The sequence below is a fragment of the Gracilinanus agilis genome, chromosome 1 (genome assembly GCF_016433145.1).
Source record: "Gracilinanus agilis isolate LMUSP501 chromosome 1, AgileGrace, whole genome shotgun sequence".
Lineage (NCBI taxonomy): Eukaryota > Metazoa > Chordata > Mammalia > Didelphimorphia > Didelphidae > Gracilinanus > Gracilinanus agilis.
The window spans coordinates 127,844,909-127,868,865 of NC_058130.1; the positions used below are offsets into that span (position 1 = coordinate 127,844,909).

General features: G+C 37.9%; 1 protein-coding gene across 1 annotated transcript in view; it reads left to right on the plus strand.

The window, feature by feature from the left end:
- Nucleotides 1-23,957, plus strand: part of LOC123230865 (histone-arginine methyltransferase CARM1-like) — a 259,765-nt gene that overhangs the window by 138,465 nt on the left and 97,343 nt on the right. Inside the window, exons 3-4 of the mRNA XM_044657043.1 lie at nucleotides 14,571-14,677; nucleotides 20,178-20,282. Coding sequence (XP_044512978.1) covers nucleotides 14,571-14,677; nucleotides 20,178-20,282 — 212 coding nt within the window. The remainder of the gene's footprint in view (nucleotides 1-14,570; nucleotides 14,678-20,177; nucleotides 20,283-23,957) is intronic.

Consider the following 23,957-nt stretch of genomic DNA (forward strand, 5'->3'; position numbering starts at 1 on the left):
CCCTAACTGCCTACTGTGAGCTCCTTAAGAGCAGAAATTCTTTTTGCTTTTTTTTTTTTTGCAGTACTTAGCAAAGGGCCTGATACAAAGTAGTAATAAATAACAGTTGACCAAATATGCAGATTTTACATATAAACAGATTATTTGAATTGCATGGTTTTTTAAAAGCTACACTTGAATAGTCTCCTTGATCAAGTGGAAGGAAAGAAAACCAGAAGCCATAGTTTCAGGCCCTAGCACTATTGTTTTCTACCTGAGTAATCTTAGATAAGTCATTTCTTCTCTGGGTTTTGGTTTCCTTCAAATGAATAGGTTTGACTTGATAATCTCTATGGCCTTTTCCATCTTTAAATCACAAAATTCTCTCCTGAGATGAGTGATTTTCAAGGCTTCTCATTCATTGGCAATAATGATCTCCTATGGTGGTACTAGTTATACAACATGAGAGCTGGAAAAGATCTTAGAGATCCCCCTAATGTAGGCATTTACATTTGACTTTGTAGCTAGAATGACAGATGCCATTTAGAAGTGTGAGATAATGAAAAACACTGGAGGTGTAAAAATGTTCAAGACATGAATTTAAATTGAGACAACACATGTGGCGTATTCAAGGTTATATGGTAAATAAGGATGAAGTAGAGTTTTTTGAAAATTCATGTGCCTGTGAGGTGGGTAGGACCAAGAAGTAGTAAGTATAAAAATGTTTACCATTATGGATCGTTGTAGAATGTCCTCAAAAAAGAAAAAAACAGAAGTTTACAGTGAAACGGATTCTTAAGTTAGGGGCTATTCATAGTCTGTCATATTTGGGGCAGTGAGGTGTCTCAGTGGATAGAGAGCCAGGTCTGGAGATGGTCTCAGACACATCCTAACTGTGTGGCCCCAGACAAGTCACTTAACCCCAAATGCCTAACTCTTACTTTTATGTCTCGGAACTAGAATTGATTCTAAGATAGAAGGTAACGGTTTTGGGGTTTTTAGTAGCCTATCAAACCTGTCATAAGTACTATAAGAGGTACACATTTTACATAGGTATTCAACTTAGCTATCATTGATGATATTGATAAGATTGATCAATTCAACAAGCCTTTTTGGAGCAACTAAAGCAGTAGGAATTCAAAGAGAGGAAAAATGCAACCAACCTCTGCCCTCATGTTGGGGCAGTTAGGGAGATACAGTGGATAGAACACTGGGCTTAGAATTAGAAAGACTCATCTTCCTGACTTCAATTCCAGTCTCGGACATTTCATAACTGTGTGACCCTCGGCAAGTCATCTAACCCCAATTACCTGAGTTTCTTCATCTATAAAATGAGCTGGAGAAGAAAATGGCAAACTACTCAAGTATCTTTGCCAAGAAAAGCCCAAAAGAGGGTCACAAAGAGTTGAACACAACTTACATGCCCATGATAGGGCTAAGCGTCCTAGCAGGGAAGAAGATTGGGCAATGGAAACATCATAATCATCAGTATCCTGCTCAAAAATTTATATTGTCTTCCACTTGGTTTTTCTAGCAAATCTATCCTATCTGACATTCAAGGTCTTGTGTCTAGTGGCCCCTATTCCTCTTCCAACCTTACTGTTTGTTATTTTATAACTCACTTTCTCCGCTCTGTTCCAGCCAGTTTCTTTTCTGATGCCCTGTAAATAATTGATAATTCACACTTCAAAGCTTTTTCTCAGACCATTCCTTCTGCCTAAAATTCTCTTCTCTGTCTTCACCTCCAATCCACTTCACATAATCATCAGATTTAGAGCTGAAAGAATAATGTAGGCCAATTCTTATTTTATAGATAAGGAAATTTCCCTCCAAAGAAATTAAATGAGTTGCCCAAAACCCTGAAGTGAGTTAAGTGCCAGAAACCAGGGCTTCTAATTCCAAATCCTTATGTTCTTTCCTACCATATCATACTATTTTTTTTATAAAACTCTACCCCTTTTAGGCATGAATGGTGATATAAGTATAAATTTATAGGATCATAGTATCATCAATAAAATCCTCAGAATCATATGATTTTGTCAGTGGAAATGACATTAAATAAGAAGGATTATCATCTGCTTTTCCACCACACCCTAAGGATCCTGAGACCTTTCTATCTGACTTGAAGCTGAAATCTTCTTTATGTTATCTCTCCCATTAAAATGTGAATTCCTTAAGAGAAGGAGCTGTCTGATTTTTTCTGTTTGCATCCTTAGCACTTAGCATAGTGCTTTGTGCTGATTTTTATATTTATTATATTTATTAAGTGCTAAACATGGCACTTAATAAATGCTTTTTTCATTCATTCATTCATAGATCTAGAACTGGAGGGGATCTTCAGAGGTCATCTAGTTCAACTCCCTCATTTTACATGTGGAGATACTGAGGTCCAGGGAGGTTATGACTTGCCCAAGGTCATTTGGTAAGTATTTGAAGCAGGATTTGAACCCAGAATATATGGCTCCAGTACCAGTGTTGTGCTCTTTCTACTGGACTACAAGTAATGGAAAAAAAATTCAAAACGTGGCATATTATTCAGTTACCTAAAAAAATAAATCAAATGAGCATCAACAAAAGACTTACAATATGCCAGACATTGGGGTTACAAAAATGAAAAGAGAAACAATCATTGCCCTCAGGAGCTTATGTACTAATACGGGAAGGCAATACGTCTAGGGGAAGGACAGTCTCCAGGAGATGATGAAGATGCAAGAAGGTTGGGTAGATCCATAAAGAAGTCATCATTACATCCTTTCCAGAAGCAATGGTAGTATTGATTTGATTACTAGGCACAACAGGTAGAAAGCAGGGAGGCAGTTAACAGTGGCAAAACAAGAAGAGAGCATGGTCTACTAGAGGCTGATGTCAGCTGAATGTAAGGAGCTCTCAACAGTCAGCGTGGCCCCAGGGAGAAAACTGGAAGTCTAGTCCTGTTAGGAGGGTGTACTGATAGAAACAGAAGTAGTAGGTAGTATGGAAGCAAAAATGTCATGGTAAGTGAGGTACTTGGAGCTGGCTCAATAGACTAAGTGCTCATGAATCTGCAGGAATTCCCAGTGGTTGGAAGTCCAGCTGAGAAGGTCAGAAAATATATCCTCTTTGAAGTTCTTGTCCCTTGTCCTGGTGTAGTGTGGTGATTGCTCTTCTTTTGGAGTCAGGATATCTAGATCAGAGTTCAAATCCCTGTTCTGACACTAACTTTGTATTTCTGAGCAGGTCACTGAATCTGGACCTTGATTTCTTCAGCTATAAACTTGCAGCTAAAACCTATATATGTCATCTCCCCTAATAGAATGTGAAAAGAAACTCTTATTTTTTTTATTTTTATCCTTAGCACTTAGCATAGTGCTACGTGAAGTAGAAATGGTCATCATTGGCCTCTTAGGGTAAAAGTGCCTTAAAAGCTTTAAGGTGCTATGTAAATGTCAGATTTTTACCTTAATTTTTTTTCCTCCCAAGGTAAAGCATGTTCCCTGAAAGTATTCCCTTACTATAAGGATTTACACTTTACAGGATGAATAGTTGCTGAGAAATGAATAATAAAAGCATTTACTTTTTATCCACTGTGATCACTGTGAACAGTGAGGTTTTCCATTTTTTGCTCATGATTGCTCATTTTTTCCCCTCTTCCCTTGGGTTCCTTGGTTTTTTTTTTCTTCCTAGCTTCTTCCTCTTCACTCTGGCTTCTGGGCAGCTGCTACTGTGAAGATAGAGCTGCTCCCATCTGTGCTCAGCATATGGGCCCAAGGCTGTTGGATAGAGTATTTTCATGTTGGCTGTTCAGAACAGGGATAGTCATCACATGGAAAGCCATCCATAATGGTGAAAAATTACTAGCAAGGCAGGGAAGAATGAGAGGCAGAGAGGAATGTTTAAGTAGAGCTTTAGGTAGTATTAAGATGATAGGATTGGACTAGAATTCAGGTCAATCCGAGCAAAGCATCATAAGATAAGAAGAGCTCCTGGCCAAAAAAAAATGACTCCTCAACCACGGTGCAAATGATGATGGTGATGACAATGATAATGATAGAAATTTCTATATCATTTTAAGATTAGAAAAGCACTTTATATGCATCAATAACCCCAAAGGATTCATTATTATCCTCACCACACAGATGAGGAAATAGGCTGTAAGGCAATGATGATGATATTCATAATAATAATAAATTTTGTCTGATCATTTGCAGATTAATTAGATCAAGTCCATTTTTACATGTGAGTCATATTATAACTATATATGAGATAGCCACGTATAATCCTCAGCTGCTCTTCCCTGAATCCCCAAATCCAGTATTTGTAGTATCTTTTGAATTACTCCAAAAATATTGTTGTGATATGTTAAGCAAAGTGATCACATATTTAGTTATTAATTGTAGAGGTTCCAGAAGAGAAGCCCAATTGACACATTTCAATTTCTTAATTCACAGAATGTTAAATAAAAGTGAATAAGGCTTTAAAGGTCATCTAAACCACTACCATTGTTTTACACATGAGAAAACTGGGGTGTATTCTTGAAAAGTTTCTTTTTTGTTCCAGGAAGAATTTATTTTGCAATTTGTTTCCAGGAATTTTGACTAGACCTAATCCAAGAGTAAGAAAAAAATGTGTGATAGGAAAAATCAACATGAACTTCATATGAGCTGTCTGTTATTCAGTTCAATCCAATTTCTTCAACATTTAACTTGAGTACTATTGCCCAAACAAGGTTTTCTCCAATTTTCATAAACACACATAACTAGTCTCCTTCTTTGAATATAGTTTGTATATTATTTTGTGTTATTTTATCTATGTTCACAGTATTTCCCCTAAATGGAATGTAAGCTTCTTGAGAACAAGGACTATATCATTTTTGGTTTTGGTCCCTAGTATCTAACAGTGCCTGGCATGACTAATAAATGCTTGTTATTTGAATTTAATGAACATTTTGTTATGTTCTTAGAATATGCAAGGCACTGTGTTGAATCCTGGGGAGACAAAGATGAAAAATAAAGTAATCTCTACCTTCAAATTATTCATAATCTAAAAAGGAAGAAATATGACATTCAGCTAAATCTAAATTTTGAAAAACTTTTATTTATAGGTGAAATCTTACAGTCTCAGTGCCTGGCAACCTTTTGTTCTGGAGGAACAAAAGGGAACATGGCTGGTGCATGGATGGATGGATGAATGAATGAATGAAGGGATGAAGAAATTATTTGAGTATTTACATGTTCCAAGCACCAGGGATACAGAAAGCACTTGCTCTTGAGCTCATATTCTAAGAGGGCAAAGATTCTTACCTAGTCTGAAGATAGATTTCTCAGGGGGGTCCATGAACTTAGATGGAAAGCAATTATAATTTTATGTTCACTAACTTCTAACTGAAATTTAGTATTTCTTTCAGCTGTCAACATATGCAACAAATCCCAGTAAAATTAGTAGTACCTGTTACTTTGCCATCAATAGAAATTATAGATATTTTCAAATCATATTATAGTTGTTAGATATCTCAAAATATGATTTGTATTCATTACTGCTTCAGATTACTGTAGATATTACTTGTCAAACAAAACAAATGACTTGGGGCAGCAAGGTGGTTCAGTAGCTTGAGATCCAAGCCCTGAGATTGCCTTGCCCTTATCACTCTTCTTCCTTGGAACTAATAAACAATATTTATTGCAAGTCGGAAGGTTAGAGTTAAAAAAAAAAAAAAGACTGTGGTCACAGTCTTCCTAAATTAATTTCCTTTGTAATCTTATTCATTTAATTTTATGCATTTACAAACATTATTCTAAAAAGGAATCTATAGGCTTTACCAGACTGTTGAAAGAGTCCATGATACCAACAACAGAGAAAAACCCTTGTAATAAAGGCAAGCCGACACATATAGATTGGTACAGTTGCAAGGCAGATGGAAAGGACCAGTGGATGATAATGCATCTTCTTTAGTATTATCTACACCAGTGGTTCCCAAACTTTTTAGGCCTGCCCCCTTTCCAGAAAAAAAATATTACTTAGCACCCCCTGGAAATTGACTTTTTTTTTTAATTTTAATAGCAATTAATAGGAAAGATAAATGCACCTGTGGCCATCACTGCAGCACCCACCAGGGGGCAGTGGTGCCCACTTTGGGAATCACTGATCTATATTGATAATATCTTATTTGTTTCTGTTAAGCTCTTTGATAGAGCCAAGGATTTGGGGGTCAAGAGCCTTGTTTTCTGGTCCTCAGTGGCTATGGCTACTAATTAGATAGGTTGAACCACTTAGAGTAGCAGTTGCTAGATCCGATCTTTTGAGAAGTTGCTGCTCCTTTAGGGTGATGGTTCTGGGGACTAGGCTGTAAACATAGCTGGAGCATTAATATTCCCAAGTTCTTGGGCCCACACATTGTCTTTTCCAGCAGGGGTAAGGCAGTTTGATATCATGTAGTTTGACTCTACCCCTATCCTTATATATTTTGGTTCTCTTAGATTTCTTTATTTAGTCTCATCCAAATGTCTTTGACACCATCTATGCTCTTAGTTTCTAAAGGCTGTGCCTCATATGGCTTAGAATCCTGATTCACACTAGGTTTCTGCTTTTCTCTTCTGGAATAATGATCCTTGTCTTTGAGTAAAAATCTGTAGGATTGCAGCTTTATTTAATTAACTCTTGCTTGTCTGCTTAGGGCATAGACTACCTTATAAGAAAATCCTTATGGTAATTCACTAATTAAATGCCATTACACTAAATCTAAGACAGACCTGTCTTACACCGCTTTCCTGTTTGTTGTAGTAATAATGTTATTATGTTTTAATATGCTATTTAAGATGTTAGAGTAAATTTTTCTATCACTTTCTATATAGCCTATGACTCACTACTTTGGGTTTATACCAGTCAGGTCCAATCCTAGGGACTAACTAAAAATGTCATCTTCTCTACTAATCCATTGTTCCCACCTAGAGTTAGTTATCTCAGGAAAATCTCTCAATAGAGCTTACTTTTTGTCTTGTGTCTCATTTTCCTCAAATATGGAATATAGACAGGAGTGTGCTAGAGTTGGCTTGTACCAACTGATGGTTTAATTTTTATTGTAAGCAATTGCAACCTGTTGATAAGCAGATGCAACAAATTAGGACTTAATTTATTGTTTAATTTATTGTCTAAGACTTTTTAAAATGATGGAGAAAATGCTAATAATGCAGATTAGGAAGCATGTCATATGTACATTTTTTCCCTGAAGACCCAGTTGTTAAATATTTACTTAATTATAAGATACCACCTCCCATATATACTCAAGGAAGCAATAAATATGGATAGTATAGCCTTTATTTTGCTCCACAGAAAATGAAGACACAAAGGACCCAAAAGAGCCCAGAAGGAAAAACATGTAAAGCACTCGCCAAGTTATCTATCAGAAAGAACTGAATTTGAGGTTGCCATTGGAGCAACCTATGACATTCCAGTAGATCTTCAGCCCTCCCACAGAGTCCTTTATATTCCCTCCTAGACTAGTAATGCCACCCTATTAGGTTGAATTCCCTTATTCCTAAAGGCAAACATACTTCCTGATTGATGAATGAACATTTCCCTATCTATCAAAAGGACACTATCTGAATAACTCACAGGCTTTGCTCTCCAAGTACGATGCCAGTCAAGAACAATGTGAGATAATTCCCTTCAGCACCATGAAATCTCCTCTTTCTAGTAGAAGGTCTAGTCCCAAGATTCTTGAAGTTGGAACTTTCTAACTCGAAATCATCCATTAAGTAACCCCCAAAGTTATGATTCTTTCAAAGGTCAAGTGGATGTAGTCTGCTTCTGTCATGTGATTCTGTAGAAATCTAATAATATCATGGCTGTTACCATCTCTTCAACTTAAAAAGTCCCACTCTCAGAATGTCACCTTTCAGCAAACACATCCATTTTCAATTCCTCAGCCATTTCCAATTGGGAAGGGAAGGTAGAGAGAGAAGATTTGTGTAAAGATAGGCTTTCCTTCCCTCTAAAGCAGGACTACTCTATTGCCCCATCTCAACATGGGAAGGTGAAAAGAAAGTAAATCTAAGAAAGGCAACTGGTTTCTCAGCTTTTATAGACGACAGAGAAGGCTGCTTAGGCAAATTTGAGCACCATCCAATCAATCATCTTGGAGACAGCTGTAATCACTGGAAATAAAATGGGAGTTTCATATCCTCTCAACAATATACTCAGTAGATATGCCCACTTCTACATGAGAAGGTGCTTCTCAGATGCCTCCAAATAAAGTATTCTTCTCAGGTTGATTGAGGAAATAATCAAGTTGATCAAAGCTTCCATAAATAAAACACACACACACACACACACACACACACACACACACACACACACAAATGGATCATATTTGGCATAGTTCAAGACTAATGCAAAGAAAGCCATCATGCCTGTCATATTGTCAAATGTCTATTTTCTGTTATCATGTCTGTAGAGCCAAGTGGGTCAGTGGATAGAGCAGACAACTTAGAAGTGATTCCCAAAGTGGGCACCACCGCCCCCTGGTGGGTACTGCAGCGATCCAAGGAGCAATGATGGCCATAGGTGCATTTATCTTTCCTATTAATTACTTTTAAAATTTTTAAAAATTAATTTCCAGGGGCACCAAGTAATATTTTTTTCTGGAAAGGGGGCAGTTGGCCAAAAAAATTTGGGAACCACTGACTTAGAATAAGGGAGACCTGAATTCAATTCCTGCCTCAATCTCCTTCTGGCTTTTTGACCCCTAGGCAAGTCACTTGACATCTCTCAGCCTCAATTTCTTCATCTATAAAATTCAGATGATAATAGCACCTATCTCAAAGAACCAGAGACAGAGTTAATATTTATTAAGCACTTAACAAACCTTAAAGGACTATATAAATGCTAACTTCTATAATTCAACTGTGTGACCATTAGTTGATACCCTTTAATAACAAAGAAGATCCTAGCATCTTAGTAAAAAAATTGATTTCGCAAGCAGCCCTATAGACAGGATTACTTAAAATAGCAAGCAAGTATTTAAGAGATGCAGATACAAAATACATTTCTTCCATTTGTTTTTTTTTTTAGTGGAGCAATAGGACAAAAGGAGAAAGGGATGTTTCCTAGCAGGCCTAGTCCCAGGTCTGTAGTGTATGTGTATGTGTGTGCATGTGTGTACATGGGCATGCATGCACCCCCCAAACAGAAAATCATGGATTTTAGTGATTTCCGGCCAGAAATTCAAAAGAGTAAACTTGTAGTCATGGCCACAGCTATAAATGAATGCATAAGTTGAAGAACTTGATTTTCCCATCCACAAAAAAAAATGAGAATAATGATAATAAATCTTTTATGCTTGTAGCATAGATGTTTCCATGATATCATAAAATGTTCATGGAAATTAGAATCAGAAGACCTGCATTTGCAGCTTCAAACTGCTCTTTATAGCCAGCTTTCTGAGCCTTTGTTTAATTTAATTAAACACTTATTAAACACCTATTATATGCAAGACACTGTGGATACAGAGACAAATGCAAAAGAACCCCCTGCCTTCAGAGTTTAAATTTTAATGGGCAGACTAAATGAACAAAAATATAGAAACGTGTAAAACATATATAAGAATTTTCAAGGAAGGGATAGAGTGATAACCACCAACCAGAAGAACCAGGCAAGGCTTTACATGGGAAATGGCACCTGAATTGAAGGAAGCTAGGAATTGGCAGAGATTTTAGAGGAGAGGATTCACCTGGGCAAAAGCTTAGAAGCAGAAACAGGTTACTCAGTGAGTGTGCCTGGAAAAGAAGGGAACAAGCCTTTAAGGCACTGTGCCAAATGCTTCAGTCTGTACAGTAACTCTGGGAAGTAGATGCTATTATCATCCCCATTTTACTGTTGAGGAAACTGAGGTTCAGAGAGGGTAAGTGACTTGTCTACCACAAAGTGGCTGAGGTCAAATTTGAACTCATGTCTTCCTGACCTAGCACTCTACCCATTGGGACACCTACCTGCCTATAAAAAGAGCACACAAAGAGAGAGGATGTGAAGGAATATGAAATAATACTGGAAAGGTAAGTGGTAGCTAGTTTAAAGAGGACTTTAAATGCTTCCATTCCACTGACAGGTATCCCTTCCACGTCACAACTTTCTCCATCCAGGTTTCAATATATCGAGGGTCAGCATAAGAAATTAAATTATAATTTTGGGGGAGTTTTGCAGAAGCCCAAGGCAACACACAAAAGCCAGCAAACAACACAGAAAAAAATTAGAAACACAGAAATGCATACAATATATGTATAGTATTTTATAATATCAACATATTCACTAAATATTTAACCCAGATTTTATAATAAAGAACTGTAAAAATTCCATAAAAGAAAAGATTTGGACTTCTCAGTAGGAGGTCAAAAAATAAATTTTACATGGATTTTCCAGATTGAGGCAAGGGGCAGTGCCAGGCCTCTAACGTCCAAGATGTGGTAGGGATACATGTACGTTAGCCTAGAGACAAGAGAAAGTTTGTCTTTGAAGCTTTAAGTTAGGAGAATTTTAGTAATATTATCTTTGTAGCTTTGTGGAGAATAAATTAGAGAATAAAATGGAGATAATAAAATGCTCACTACTAGAGAATTGCTTGAGGATCAAATTGCCTTAAGTAGTTGTTTAAAAACTATGCAAAAAAAATCATCATCATTGCTTTATACTATAAAGTTTATAGTAACACCTCCCTAAAAAATTTATTTTGTACAGCTGTCTATTAAGTGTCTGCTACATCCATGACACACTATACTATATGTCAAGGAAAAAAATATAAAAGAGAATCCTTGCCCTCAAGGATATAACATTCTACTGGGGAAATACAACATGTATGCGGAGATAAATATGGTATGGTAGGATGTAATGGGGGCAAAGGAAAAATTCAGATGAAGTGCTTTAAGAACATTCAGAGATAAAATGAAGACTTTGAGCTGGCAGCCTGTGAGTCAAGGAAGGCTTCACAGAGGAGGAGATACCTAAACTTCTTTGTGAGGCAAAATCTATAAGTCAGAAATGAGAGAGTGCATTTGGGGCTTTGGGAATGCCTGTACAGCTGCATGGAAATAGTAGATGGCATGTTAAGTTCAGAGAACTGCTAGTAATCTACTTGGGAAAGTGGAATAATATAAAATAAAACTGGTAAAGAAGGGATGGGGCAGATTGTAGAAAGTTTTAAATACCAGGAAGTGGTAGAATGCTTTAAGGTATGTGGTAAAATGTTTTAAGGTTTAGAGAGCCCAAGAATCTGTGTTTCGAAAACATTTTCAAAATCTTCTGCCTTTTTTTATTTTAATTATGACTTTATACCCACATTTTTCTCCTTACTTTAGCTCTTCAATTTACATCTAGAATATACCCTATGTGCAAGAACTAATTGAGAACAGAGACAGATGGAACTCATAAGGTTTCCAAGCCCTAAATCTTTACTTAGATGAAACCCCCAGTGAGGGAACAACTGAAACTCCTAATTTTACTCATTATCAATTCCTGCTCATCCTTTAAAGCCCACCTCAAAAGCCACACTCCCATGGCTCTGGCAACTACATTGATTCTACCTCGATACATCCTCTGAGCTCCAGGTCCCCTTCTTAAAGTACCCGTAGGACATCTTCACCAGATTATCCTAACAGCATCCAAAATTCAAAAGACCCCAAAGGAATGCATTTTTTCCCTCTCCACCCAGCTTCCTTGTTTCTGGTATGGTCGTGTACCCTGTCACCCAGACTCAGAAACTACTAATGAAATTGTAACCTACAGATGGAATGGGCTCTGTCTTCCTCTCTTGATACAGTGATTGGTAAAATCCTCCCCATTCCATCTGTATGGCATTTTATATATGACTTTACTTCACTCACCTTGTCCCTTCCCTTTATTTGAACTTTTATAATGATTTTGCTGCTCTATCTCTCCTCACAAGTTTTCATATGACTATCAAAATAATCTTTCATGTTCATTAAGTGAGCATTTGACAAACACTCGAGTGCCTGCTGTGTAGAAGACATTCAAAAACAAAATAATCCCTGCCCACAAGAAGCTTCCATTCTATGTTCCACGTTCTCCTTCCTAATGCACTGTGTCACCGCCCCCTGATCAAAAGCCAGAAGTACTTCTCTACTGCCTCTGGAATAAAATAGCATCTCCTTAGCCTAACATTATACTACCAGGCTCATTTCCCATTTACTTCCTTTCATGAAGCCTATATTCCAGTCAGAATAGCAATTCTTCTCCTCCACCCTCCTTCTTCTTGCCTAGAACATTTTCCTTCCCTCATTTAACCTGTTAGAATCCTGCCTTCAGCTCAGTGGATTGAGAACCAGGCCTAGAGACAAGAGGTCCTAGGTTCAAATCTGGCCTCAGACACTTCCCAGCTGTGTGACCCTGGGCAAGTCACTTGACCCCCATTGCCTACCCTTACCATTCTTCTGCCTTGGAGCCAATACACAGTATTGACTACAAGATGGAAGGTAAGGGTTTAAAAAAAAGAATCCTGTCTTCAAGGTGTCACTCATAGGATAGCATCTTTATAAAGCTATCCCTCATCCCAGCAGTTGAAATAGTCATAGGCCATTAGAAATGAAAGGGTCCTGTGAGATAAGGCAGTCATCAAATCACCGAATTTAGAACTTAGAAGGACTTTAGAGGTCCTTTAAATCTAGCTGTTCTTTTTCCAGAGGAAAACTGAAACTCAGAAAGATTAAATGACTTTGCCCAAGTCAGTAGCAGAGATGCTGAGTAGATTTTAGCTCAGGTCCTCTGACTCAAGATCTATCTATAATGGGATGCTCCTTCTCTAATGATCTCCTTCTCAAATTTTCCGAGAGTGCCTTAATTGGATCTGCCAAGGTAAAAGTGGAAAGTATAATGGATTTGAACTTTGTTCAAATCCCAGTTCTGCTGTATACTTCTTGAGTGATATTAGGCAAATCACAGCATCTCTGGAGCCTAAGGTTTCTTTTCTCTAAAATGAGGGATTTGAATGAGATGATTCCTAAGTTTCTTTCCAGTTCTAAGTATCTGATGCTACCCTGTACCAGATTTGACTTTACACATTTAGTGCCCCCTCCCTTAGACTTTGAGCTCTAAAAGCAGGGCCTGTCTTTTTTTCATCTTTGTATTTCCAATTCATGTTTGTAGTTATTGTTGTTCAGTCATTTCAGTCATGTCTGATTCTTTGTGATCCATTTGGGGTTTTCTTGGCAAAGATACTAGAGTGGTTTGCTACTTCCTTCTCCAGCTCATCTTACAGATGAGAAAACTGAGGCAAATAGGGTTAAGTGACTTGCCAGGAACATACAGCTAGTAAGTATGAGAGGCTGGATTTGAACTTGGGAGGATGAGTCTTCCTGACTTCAGGCTCAGCACTCTATCTCCTGCACCACCTAGCTTCCCCATCTGTGTAGTGGTCAGTTAATAAATGAATCAACCCAGGATAGTAGAGAGACCACTGGTTTGGAATGGGGAAAGTGTTCTACTCTGTAACCTCTAAATTCTATTTCAACTCTAACTCTCTAAATCCTATAAATTGGCGAGTTCAGCTTTTTAGCACCTTTGTTAATTCCTCCCAGTTGGTAATGATATGTCTCCCTCTTTTCTTTCCCTGGCCACCATCCCAGCATAACACTTATTTACATCTTAGACTTGCAACTTGGTAGGTATGTTACCTTAAACAAATCACTTTTCCTTTCTGAACCTCAGTTTCTTAATGGTTAAGTCATGGGGAGAAGGTTTATGAGATGATCCCTAAAACCTTTTCACTCCTAAGATCATTATTTCCACACTACCCTAACATACTTATCATGTGTTATTGTTATCTTTGGATGCGTTATCCCCTATCAGATGGTGAATTCATTTAAATCCAGGATAGTGTCTCATCTGAAATTTCTCTCTCTCCAACGCACCCTCTGTATTCAGGTGTTTCATAAACTCTAATTGAACAGAATTTTGAAATTTGTCATTGAACTACCCTAACACCTGCCTTTGTACTGAGCTCATCCTAGCCACTACAGAGATACGTATCAGCATCTTATCTGTCCATGTCTCTGAAATGCCTCACCTTGGCGTTTAATGATGCCAACAGAACACACATGTTTTTCAATTAATTTTTTCAAACAAAGATCCTACTTCTCTCCCTCTTGCCTTTCCTCCCATTTTACTAAAGCATGATGGCGGGAACTATATAAATACTTATTTTTCCTGTCCCTACCCCCAACTGAGAAAGCAAAAACAAGTGAGTTTAATAGTGATCATTTTGACTCAGAGATCTCAAACCAGAAGGATCCTCAAAAGTCATCTTTAGACCAACCCTCTCATTTTACAGATGCAGAAACTGAAGGTTCAGAAAAGTTAATAACTTGTCCAAGGTCACACAGGAAACAAGCACAAGAAGAGGGATGTGAAAGCAGTGTAAATAAAGATTTGTTCTCTCTGAATGGGTAAAACAAAATAATGACTGCCTGTCTACTATTGCCCTGATCTTTCCCAATATATTAGGAAAAGGTGAATGCGCTGTCTTTTCACTATTATTTTCCCAGTTGTCTTTCTTGAGGGCAGGTCCTGCCATTCTAGGTATGTGTACTTTTACCTGTACTTTTCCCTTTCAGAATACAGTACCTTTTCAAATGCTTTAGAGAGATATCGGGAGCAGAAGAAAGAATATTCAGTGTTCAGTCAGCGGACAGAGGCGGCCTCTGCTGCACAGTATTTTCAGGTATGAAGGAAAATAATAGAGACTAACACTGATGTGGTATTTTCATGTACATTTTATTTTGAACTGCTCAACCATCTGAGGAGGGAGATGCTATAAGCCATTTTACAGATGAGGAAACTGAGGTTTTAAGAGTTAAAATTATTTCCCCATAGCCTAGTAAGGCTGAATTTGAACCAGTCTTCTTGGGCCCAGTAAGAGTACTGGACATATACATACATATGTCATATATGTGTGCCATATAGCCTAAAAGTCTACCATTTGAAAAATAACCTAAAGCAATATCTCTTTACTCAGGGGACTTCCTAAAGCCCATACATCCCAGTCATTATGTTCACCACCATAGCCCAATGTCCAGCAGTATTTTAAAATATCAGCACTACTTATCTCATAGGGTTATTATTACAAAATACTTCTGAAAATTTAAAGTCCTAGAGAAATTTCTGAATTCTTGTGTTGGTTGCTATTCTTCTTACTTGAAGAGGACCAAAATGGCATCACTGTGTTGGAGTCAAAGTACAGTATGTCCAACTGTGGCTAAAAAGACCAGTATGACCTTGGAAGACTTTATCACAGGTCAGGCACAAATAGCCTGTATGACTATTTGGGAAGGTGATGTTCAGGCGTTTGTGTACTCAAGCTTCTTTTGAGCTACTGCAGTTCTGCTTTTCTTAAAGAGCACAGCACCATAATTAATGCAGATATGCCATGCTGGATGGTCCTGAGCCTGCATCAGAGAGCTCCAAAGCTAAAGGACCCCCCAAATTACATGGCAAGTTGTTTGTCAAGAATATCTTTTAACTCAGTCTTCCACTAAGAGACATGCAAAAAAGTCTCTTCCCTGGACAGAAACATATTCTAGTATTGTTCCCCTTTTGGAAGCATGCTGACTATATTGCTCCAAAGGAATCTTTATGGAAATAAAAATCCTCAAATAGGATCTTGGCGTGGTGGAAAGAACCCTGGGTTTAGAGAAAGAAGACATAGGTATGATTTCTGGCTCTACCACTTAGCATATGTATAGTTAACTTTAGACAAGTCATTTTACCACTGTTGATCTGAGTTTTCTCATCTGCTAATTGAGGAGATTGGACTATATAAATCTAGTAACTGAATGCCCAGCAATGATTTTGTATATGAACTCTCCATAGCTTGGGTGCAATGCCTTCTGAAAGGAATCTTCTAGCCAGCCATCATGTGCACAGCCCCATCTGAGGAACCCTGAGTGTCCTCTCCCTGAAAGAGAGGCAGCCTGTCACTGTCGAAAAAGTGTCAGACCAATGCTGGATCAGAGAATTTGAGTTCAAATCCTGACTCTCTTTGCTTGTATGACCATGGGCAAGTCATTTAACCTCTGCAAACCTATTGCCTCATCTGTAAAATGGTATAATTATATCAACATATTCCTCACAAGTTTGTTGTTGAAAGCACTTTGCAAACTTAGTGCCAATATAACTGAGAATTATTGAGTGCTAGAGCTGGAAGGGACCTTACAGATCTAGTCCAACCTCATTTCTGGTCCCCTCCTTTCACAGATAAACAAAATGAGGTCCAGCAAGGAGAACTGAATGCCCAATTTACACAACTACTGAGGAGGAGCTGGACCTTCAAACCCTGATCTTCTCTAAATCCATTATTCTTCACACTCCCTCTGTGTCCTCCTCAGAGTAATGACCAAAATTATTAAGAATAATAGTGATAATATCTTCTGACTCATGAGTATATTCTTTTAGCAGAAAGTCAAACTTTAGCAGTGATTTCACCCCCTTGAGGCTTATCATCTCTATTGGCCATACCTCTGCATGCATTCATACTCACCCATTAAGTGACACTCCAGCTGTTTCTGGAAAGTCCTATTGTTCTGGGCCAGTGGGGGGGAAAAGCTCATAACCTGATTCTGTTTGTAAAGAGAGTGATGGTAACCATATCCCAAACCTGCAGTCCTTCTTATCTCTCAGTAATAGGATTAGGTGTCTCTTCCTTAGGAAACTACTTGCTAATTGTCCAGAGGCTGACTAAGTTCTCCACTTGTGCCACACTTTACTTTACTTTCGCTAAGTAGATATGGTCATATTTCCTAAGGCTCTCACTGATAAATACTAGTCACTAAGCCTCATCCCAAATGAAGTGACAATCTCAATAATTCCAGAAGAATATAGAACATGATTCTCTTTGGGGGGGGGGGGGGGGTCCAGAGCTCTGAATCTGGGCTTTAATCAGAAAACATCTGGAATCCTATCTGAGGTATTCATAAATTATTCCATTTTAGGGAAGTTGTTTCTCTCTGGGCTCTAGTTTCCCTATAAGAATAGAACTCAAATTTCTTCAAATTTTTTTTGTCTCTCCCCAGTCTTAACATTAGCTCACTTATATTTCTGTTAGAAGTTGGTGTGGTATCTCATGAGGGGAAGCTACTACTCATTCTCATGGTCCTAGTGGAGGAGATACACTTCTTCTATAGCCAGATTTCTCAAGCCCCCACTGATGTGCTATTTTTTAATACAAAATGAATCATACTATTAACTCTTTAAATAGAAAACATTTACTTAAAAACACAAAAAGCAAGAATAATCATGACCCTTCCTCATTAGAGAAGCCAGTGGTTTCCACAGTGGAGAGTGGTAAGCCCTGAGTCAGAAAGACTCTTCATCCCAAATTCAAATCCCACCTCAGACTGTGTGATTTTGGGTAAGTCGTTTAACCTTTTTGCCTTAGTCCCATCATCTGTAAAATGAGCTAAAGAAAGAAATCACAAATCACTCCAATATCTTTGCCAAGAATACCCCAAATGAGGTCACAAAGAGTCAGATACAACTGAAACGACTAAATAACAACAAATTACTTATTAGAAGGAAAAATCAAGAATCATTAAAACAGCACAGTTCACCCATAGTCCTGGGTCAGACTCTCTCACCAATGCATAAAGTTCCTGTGTGAGAAGTAGTAATGTACTTAGAGAAATCTGGCAGTGAGGCACATCAAGTAGGGAAACCCAAATTATCTTTTCACTCCTAAATCCCTGTGTCCTCCTTATATCTATCAAAAGCATCACTATCTTTCCACTCACCCAGGTCAACACATACCATGCTTTTAATCTTTAAGTCAGAATCCTAGGAGCCATACTCATTCCTTCATCTTCACCTCATATAGTCCGTCAATTGCCAAGTCTTACCCATTCTTCCTTCATAACATCTCTTGCCTCTGACCTATTTTCTCCACTCATACCATAACCACCCTTATTCAGGCTCTTCTCATCTCTCATCTGAATAATCTCACTAGTCTCCTAAATGGCCTCTCTGTATTCAGATTCTCCCATCTCTGGTCTACCCATCTCATACCTGCCAAATTGATATCCCTAAAAGCCAGACTAGCCATGTAACTACCTTACTGAAGAGGAAGAAGGAAAGGAAGAGAAGAAGCATTTGTAAGTGTCTACTATGTCCTAAGCCCTGTGCTAAGTACTTTATAAATAGTAACTCATTTGATCTTCAGAATAACCCTATAAAATAGGTGCTACAAATTGAAGAAAATGAAGTTGACAGAGCTTAATTGACTTGCTCTGGGTCTCACAGCTGGAAAGTCTAAGGCTGGATCTGAACTCAACTTTTCCTGACTCCAAGTCTACCACTTTTTCTGCTGTACCACCTAGCTGCCTCATCGGTGGTTTCTTATCCCTAGGATAAAACACTAATTCCTATCTGGGTTTAACTCATCTTTTCAAATTGATTACCAGTTATTCTTCCTTATGCCTTTCTGTTGTCTAACCAAACAGATTTAATTGCTCTTCACTGTATTTGACATTCACTCTCCTGTCTCTGCACTTTTGAAGAGTCTGTACCCCATGTCTGAAATGATGTCCTTTGAGACTCCTAGCTCCCTTTTAACCTCAGCTCAATTGTTGCCTCCTATACAAGAGGCCTTCTTCATTCCTTTCAAGTATTAGTGTTGCCTCTACTTTGTATTTAGCTTATCTATATTTCTCTGACTTCATGCTGTTTTACCAAGTAGAATGTAAGTTCCTTGAGGGCAGAGATTATTTCATTTTTGCTTTGGTGTCCCTAGCACAGTACCTGGCCCATAGTAAAAACTTATTAAGTGCTTTTGACCTGAACATGATGTCTAAGGTCCCCTTTACCTCAAATTTCTCTGATTGCTATGGCATACATAATATACAGATACACCCACCCATGTGGTTTGGGGGTAATAATAAATTCCTAACGTCTGGGGTTTATTATTGTATAGGCAGACCTGTATTCAGTCTGATAACTTGGAGAAGAGTAGTGATGTGGTTCTACTTGATCCTTATGTAAATGGGAGCTTTTCTGAGAAAGAATTAGTACTTTTCAAATTTCATAGAAAAACCATACCACTTGTACACACTTGAAGAGAGACTCCCCCATTATTAATACTGAATCAGGTTTTTGAAGCCTGGGAATGATTTAAGGTTGTTGGCAAGTTTTTGTTTGTTTAATAAAAAGCACATTTCTACTTAACTGCAAAAGTTTTAAGAAATACATGTTTCATTTTAGCACTGATTGTGGAGCCTGAGAAGTAGAACAGGACTGAACAGCTGGGGCTAATGCTTTGAAATCCCACTTCTGCCACTACCTGTGTCTATGTGGAAGGTTATAAAATTTCTATGGGCCTCAGTTTCCTAATCTTTAAAAATAAGTTATAGAGCTATGATTTCTTAGCCACCACCTATTTTCCATCATCCCAAGCAAAAGTCCACAGTGGAAAGTGAAAACACTTAGGATGTCAAGGATTTACCAAAATTTCATGGTGCAATAACTTTGTAAAATGTTGTTGTGGAGGTGAGGGCCAGACAAATGTCACTTGAGGCCAGCCCTTATTACAAGCCCTGTACTCCTTATCTTCCTTTAATTTCTCTGGTATTCTTTGGCTCTCTTCTTTTACCTGCTTTATGATCCTGTTTGTATTTAATAGAGATTGTCCATCAATCCTCTAAACATTTGGAGTCTTATACATAGAAGGTAGGGCAGCTAGGTGGTGCAGTGTATAAGGTGTCAGGTCTGGAGCAAGGGAGATCTAAGTTCAAATCCATACCAAGACATTTACTAGCTGTGTGATGCTGGGCAAATCACTTAATTGTCTGACTCAGTTTCCTCAGCTGTAAAATGAGTTGGAGAAGGAAATGGCAAATCACTTCAATATTTTTGCCAAGAAAACCCCAAATGGGGTCATAAAGAGTTAGGCATGACTGAAATAACTGAACAACAAAGGAAGATATTTAATAAGTATATGTATTGAATTGAGTTGCATTGAATTAAACTGAAGATAGATGTGCATTTTGAGTTGGAAATTTATATTGTCCACCAGTCTTCGAGGAACCAGATAATTAGGCTTCAAGTTCCACCTCTTACTAAGCATATAACTGAACCCACTGCATGCCCACTCTGGACTTCAAGTTTCCCCATCTATAAAAATGTTCTTTAAGGACCCTTCCAGTTGTATGATTCTCCAATTTATCTTTTCCTTTTAGTTTTACGGGTGTATATCTCAACAGCAGAATATGCTGCAGGACTTTGTGAGGACAGCTACTTATCACAGAGCCATTCTTCAGAACCACACGGACTTTAAAGACAAGGTAAGTCTTCCAGCTGGTTGTTCATTGCCTATGAATTTGCTACAGTAGGATTGGAAAGCAAGCCTTAATCTCCAGGAACTATAGAGTGACTCTGACAAGCAGTCTAAGACCAAATTTGGGTGACTAATAATACATTTATGTATTATATTTCTCCAAAAGAACATAAACTTTATGAAGGTAGGGACTCTTCTTCATTTTGTCTTCCTGACTCTGCTATTGAGAACATTGTCTTGTACCCAGTAGTTTCTTAATAAAAACGGTGGGCTAGATGAGATGCAGTTGGGCTCAGAGCTCTGTTATGATAGAGACTGAGTAGCCCTGCAGAGAACACCCTACCTTTAGATGCCTTAATGTGTTTATTTATTTCCCTCATGGAACTGGTATGAATGCTATCTTAAATGATTGCCATGTTCTTGGCATTCATGTTCCATGATTCCCCATTATTAGTCAGTGAGTAGAACAGAGTACAGAACACCTTTGATGAATGACAAGATGACATAGCAGGAAGAATACAGGACCAGGAGTTAAGAGACTTGAATTCTTAGTCCCAGCTTCTTCCCTCAGAATACTGTGACCTTGGATAAATCACTTCTTGTCTTGGGGCTTCATTTTCTTTAGTAGCAAAACACAGTGGGTATTGGAAGGAGTCTCCATGGTATAGAGGAATGGATTTAAAGTCAGACAACTTGGGTTCAAATTCTGGCTCTGTCACTGTGTGACCAGAGACAAGTCACTTAATCTCTTTTTGCCTCATTTTCTATGTAAAATGAGTGAGTTGGACTCATTGGCTTCCAAGGTCCCCTCCAGCTCTGGATCTAGAATCCTCTAATTCTCTGAAAAGAGTTCTTTTCTGCTCAGTGATACTTGTGAAAACTGTGACTTCCTACAAGATGTTTATCCTCTAATGGGACAAAAGAGATGTTCAGAGGCTTCGAGGATTTTTTTTGCTTGAATTTTTAATGGAAATCACACTAAAATTATCCTGAGATGTCTTTTAGGAAGATGTTTTTTTCCCACTCCTTCTAACAAGAGACTTCCCAAAGGAATTATTTTAATTAAGAACAAGAAAATGTCTGTGTAGAAATCCTTCATGAGAATCTCTTTCCACCAACAGCCCAAACCTCTCAAGACCCAAGGCTAGTGAAGAAACTAGTTTTATTCCTTAAATATGAGCAGGAATTTGGACTGTTTTCTTAGATATTCACGGTTCATCCAAAGTTATTTTTAACCTTAAAAAGCTTAATTTCTCATTCTGCCTTATCCCTGCAATTTTAATGAAAAAAATTGGCTTTGCCAGAACATTGCTGGCTGAGAATTGTGTCTGGCCTGCATCCAAAGGACTGACCCTATTGGTCATTCACCAGCCTTTCCTCCTCAGAGCTTGCTTTAATTGCGGTCTGCCTATTTTTAGCTTCTTGTAAAGTGTGCACTAGGGAAAGTCCATCAACCTGAAGGTGCTGGGCTGTAGAGTTTTAATTCAGAAATGTTTTGACATGTTTGTCAAGGCACTGGTTTCTGGAAGCAAGAACTTGCAACAGTGGGCACCAGCTGAAAGCATATTTTTAAAATCAGCATTTTAGCAGAGGAGAGAATCCCTAGTGCGGCAGCTACTTAGTGCTTCCTGATGTGATATTGGCTTAGCAGAAGGGGATTTAGGGATTTAACTGTTTTTCTCTCTCTCATACACACACACACACACACACACACACACACACACACACACCCCAAAACAACATAACATAAACCTGTTCAAATTATCAAGCAATATTCAGATTTGGAGAGCCCTGCTGCAGTCATGGTATATGATTTGTCTTTGGCAGAGACATGATGTTTTTGCTACAAGACCAGGGCATCTCTTTTTAATCCTGCCATAAAATTCTTCATAAACTTCCAGGCACTGCTGATAACAGTTTAAGTAGGGCTGTTAGAACTAGTCATCTGCTCACTGATAAAGCCTGCCTCAGATCGTTAACTGTTTGGATTAAGTGCCATGGCACACATCTATTTAAAATTGGCTGTAAACTCTATTGAAGAGAATACTGGCTTGCTTTATTTTTCTTCCAACCTACTTGGCCTGACTTTTACTGTTAATAACCATGCCAATGATGGCCATGTTATAGGGCTATTCTGAGAGTGTAACATGTCCGATCTATTGTGCTTTAGAATTTGAAGTCATACTGATATAAAGGGGAAAGTCCCGAATTTAGAGCCAGGGGACCCTGGCTTCAAAACCTGGCTCTTTTACTTACTATCTGTGTTACCTTGAATAAGTCACTTCCTTTCTCATTTTCTATGTAAAATGAATGGATTGTAAAAAGGTCAGTTTCCACAGGTGTGAATCAAGGGGATTGGACTAGATTAAAGGTCCTCAGCCCTTATTTGGCACTCTGGTGAAGTCAATGAGCCCCTTTCCAGAATAATTCTTTATAAAAAAAAAAAATCACAATTGAAGGAAATGCTAAATTTCAGTTAGAGGTTAGTAAACATAAAGATGTTACTTTTTCTCATCCAAGTTCTTGGGTCCCCTGAAATTTTGTTAATTCTCTTAACAATGTTTTTTCAAATATAATGTGTTTAATAAACAGCATTCAAAAAATTAATGTAGGATTTCACAAAATCCTATTCTACTATCCAATTGTGCTAAGGAGGTAACTCTGGGCCCCTAGAGGCTACATCAGCAAAATATATACTCTAACAGGTTCTACCATATTGAAAGGACTTTATGGATAATTCCAACTACAAATCAAATCTGTTCTTCTGAAGGCCAGCTTAACTAAATACAAAAAAGAGGTTCATTAACAGTGGTTGCCCACCTGGTGATGAATTCTTTGATCATTGCTAATAGCAAAAAATACAAAATGACCACCTAATATTTTACAGTCACTTCTTCTTTTGCTTTTTTACTGGTGGAGCAGGTGCAGTTTATAAACTGTCTTTAAATTTTTACTTAGTGAGCATTATTCTAAATGTGAGATATTTCGGAGACAGGTGACTCAGTGGGTTGAGAGCTAGGTCTAGAGATGGGAGGTCCTGGGTTCAAATTTAGTCTCAGAGACATCCTAGCTGTGTCACTCTGGGCAAGCCACTTAATCCTCATTGCTTAGCCTTTACCTCTCTTCTACCTTGGAACCAATAATACAGTATTGATTCTAAGACAGAAAGTAAGATTAAAAAATATAAGATTACTAAAGTAAATGTGAGATATTTGTCCCGTGCACAATCTGAAACTATCAGTAGAGAAACTAAGTCTTACCAACCAACATTCTCACTATAAATAAAACCCAGAGAGAAGGAAGTCTTAACTAAATGAAAAGCAGGCTCACTGGTTCTCTTTGGAGAAGCAAGTAAAGAATTTGGTAGAGGTGATTTTATGATATATCCAAGGCAACTAGAAACATTTTCATAGGATACTGAGTCATAACATACTACATTATTCATAAGTATAATAATACATATTTACAAAAAGACTATCATGAGCAAAATTGCAGCCTATGTCCCAACATTTGTCGCAGAAGAAAAGTTAGAAAATTTCTACAAAGAATTTTATGAGACCCTCTAAATTAAATCCACATATACTTTGCCAGTCACTGATTTCAGTGCAAAGTTAGCAATAGGTGACAGCACCAAAAATTGTTGGAAAATAAGGATAAGAAAAAAGTAATGAAAGAAGCAAAA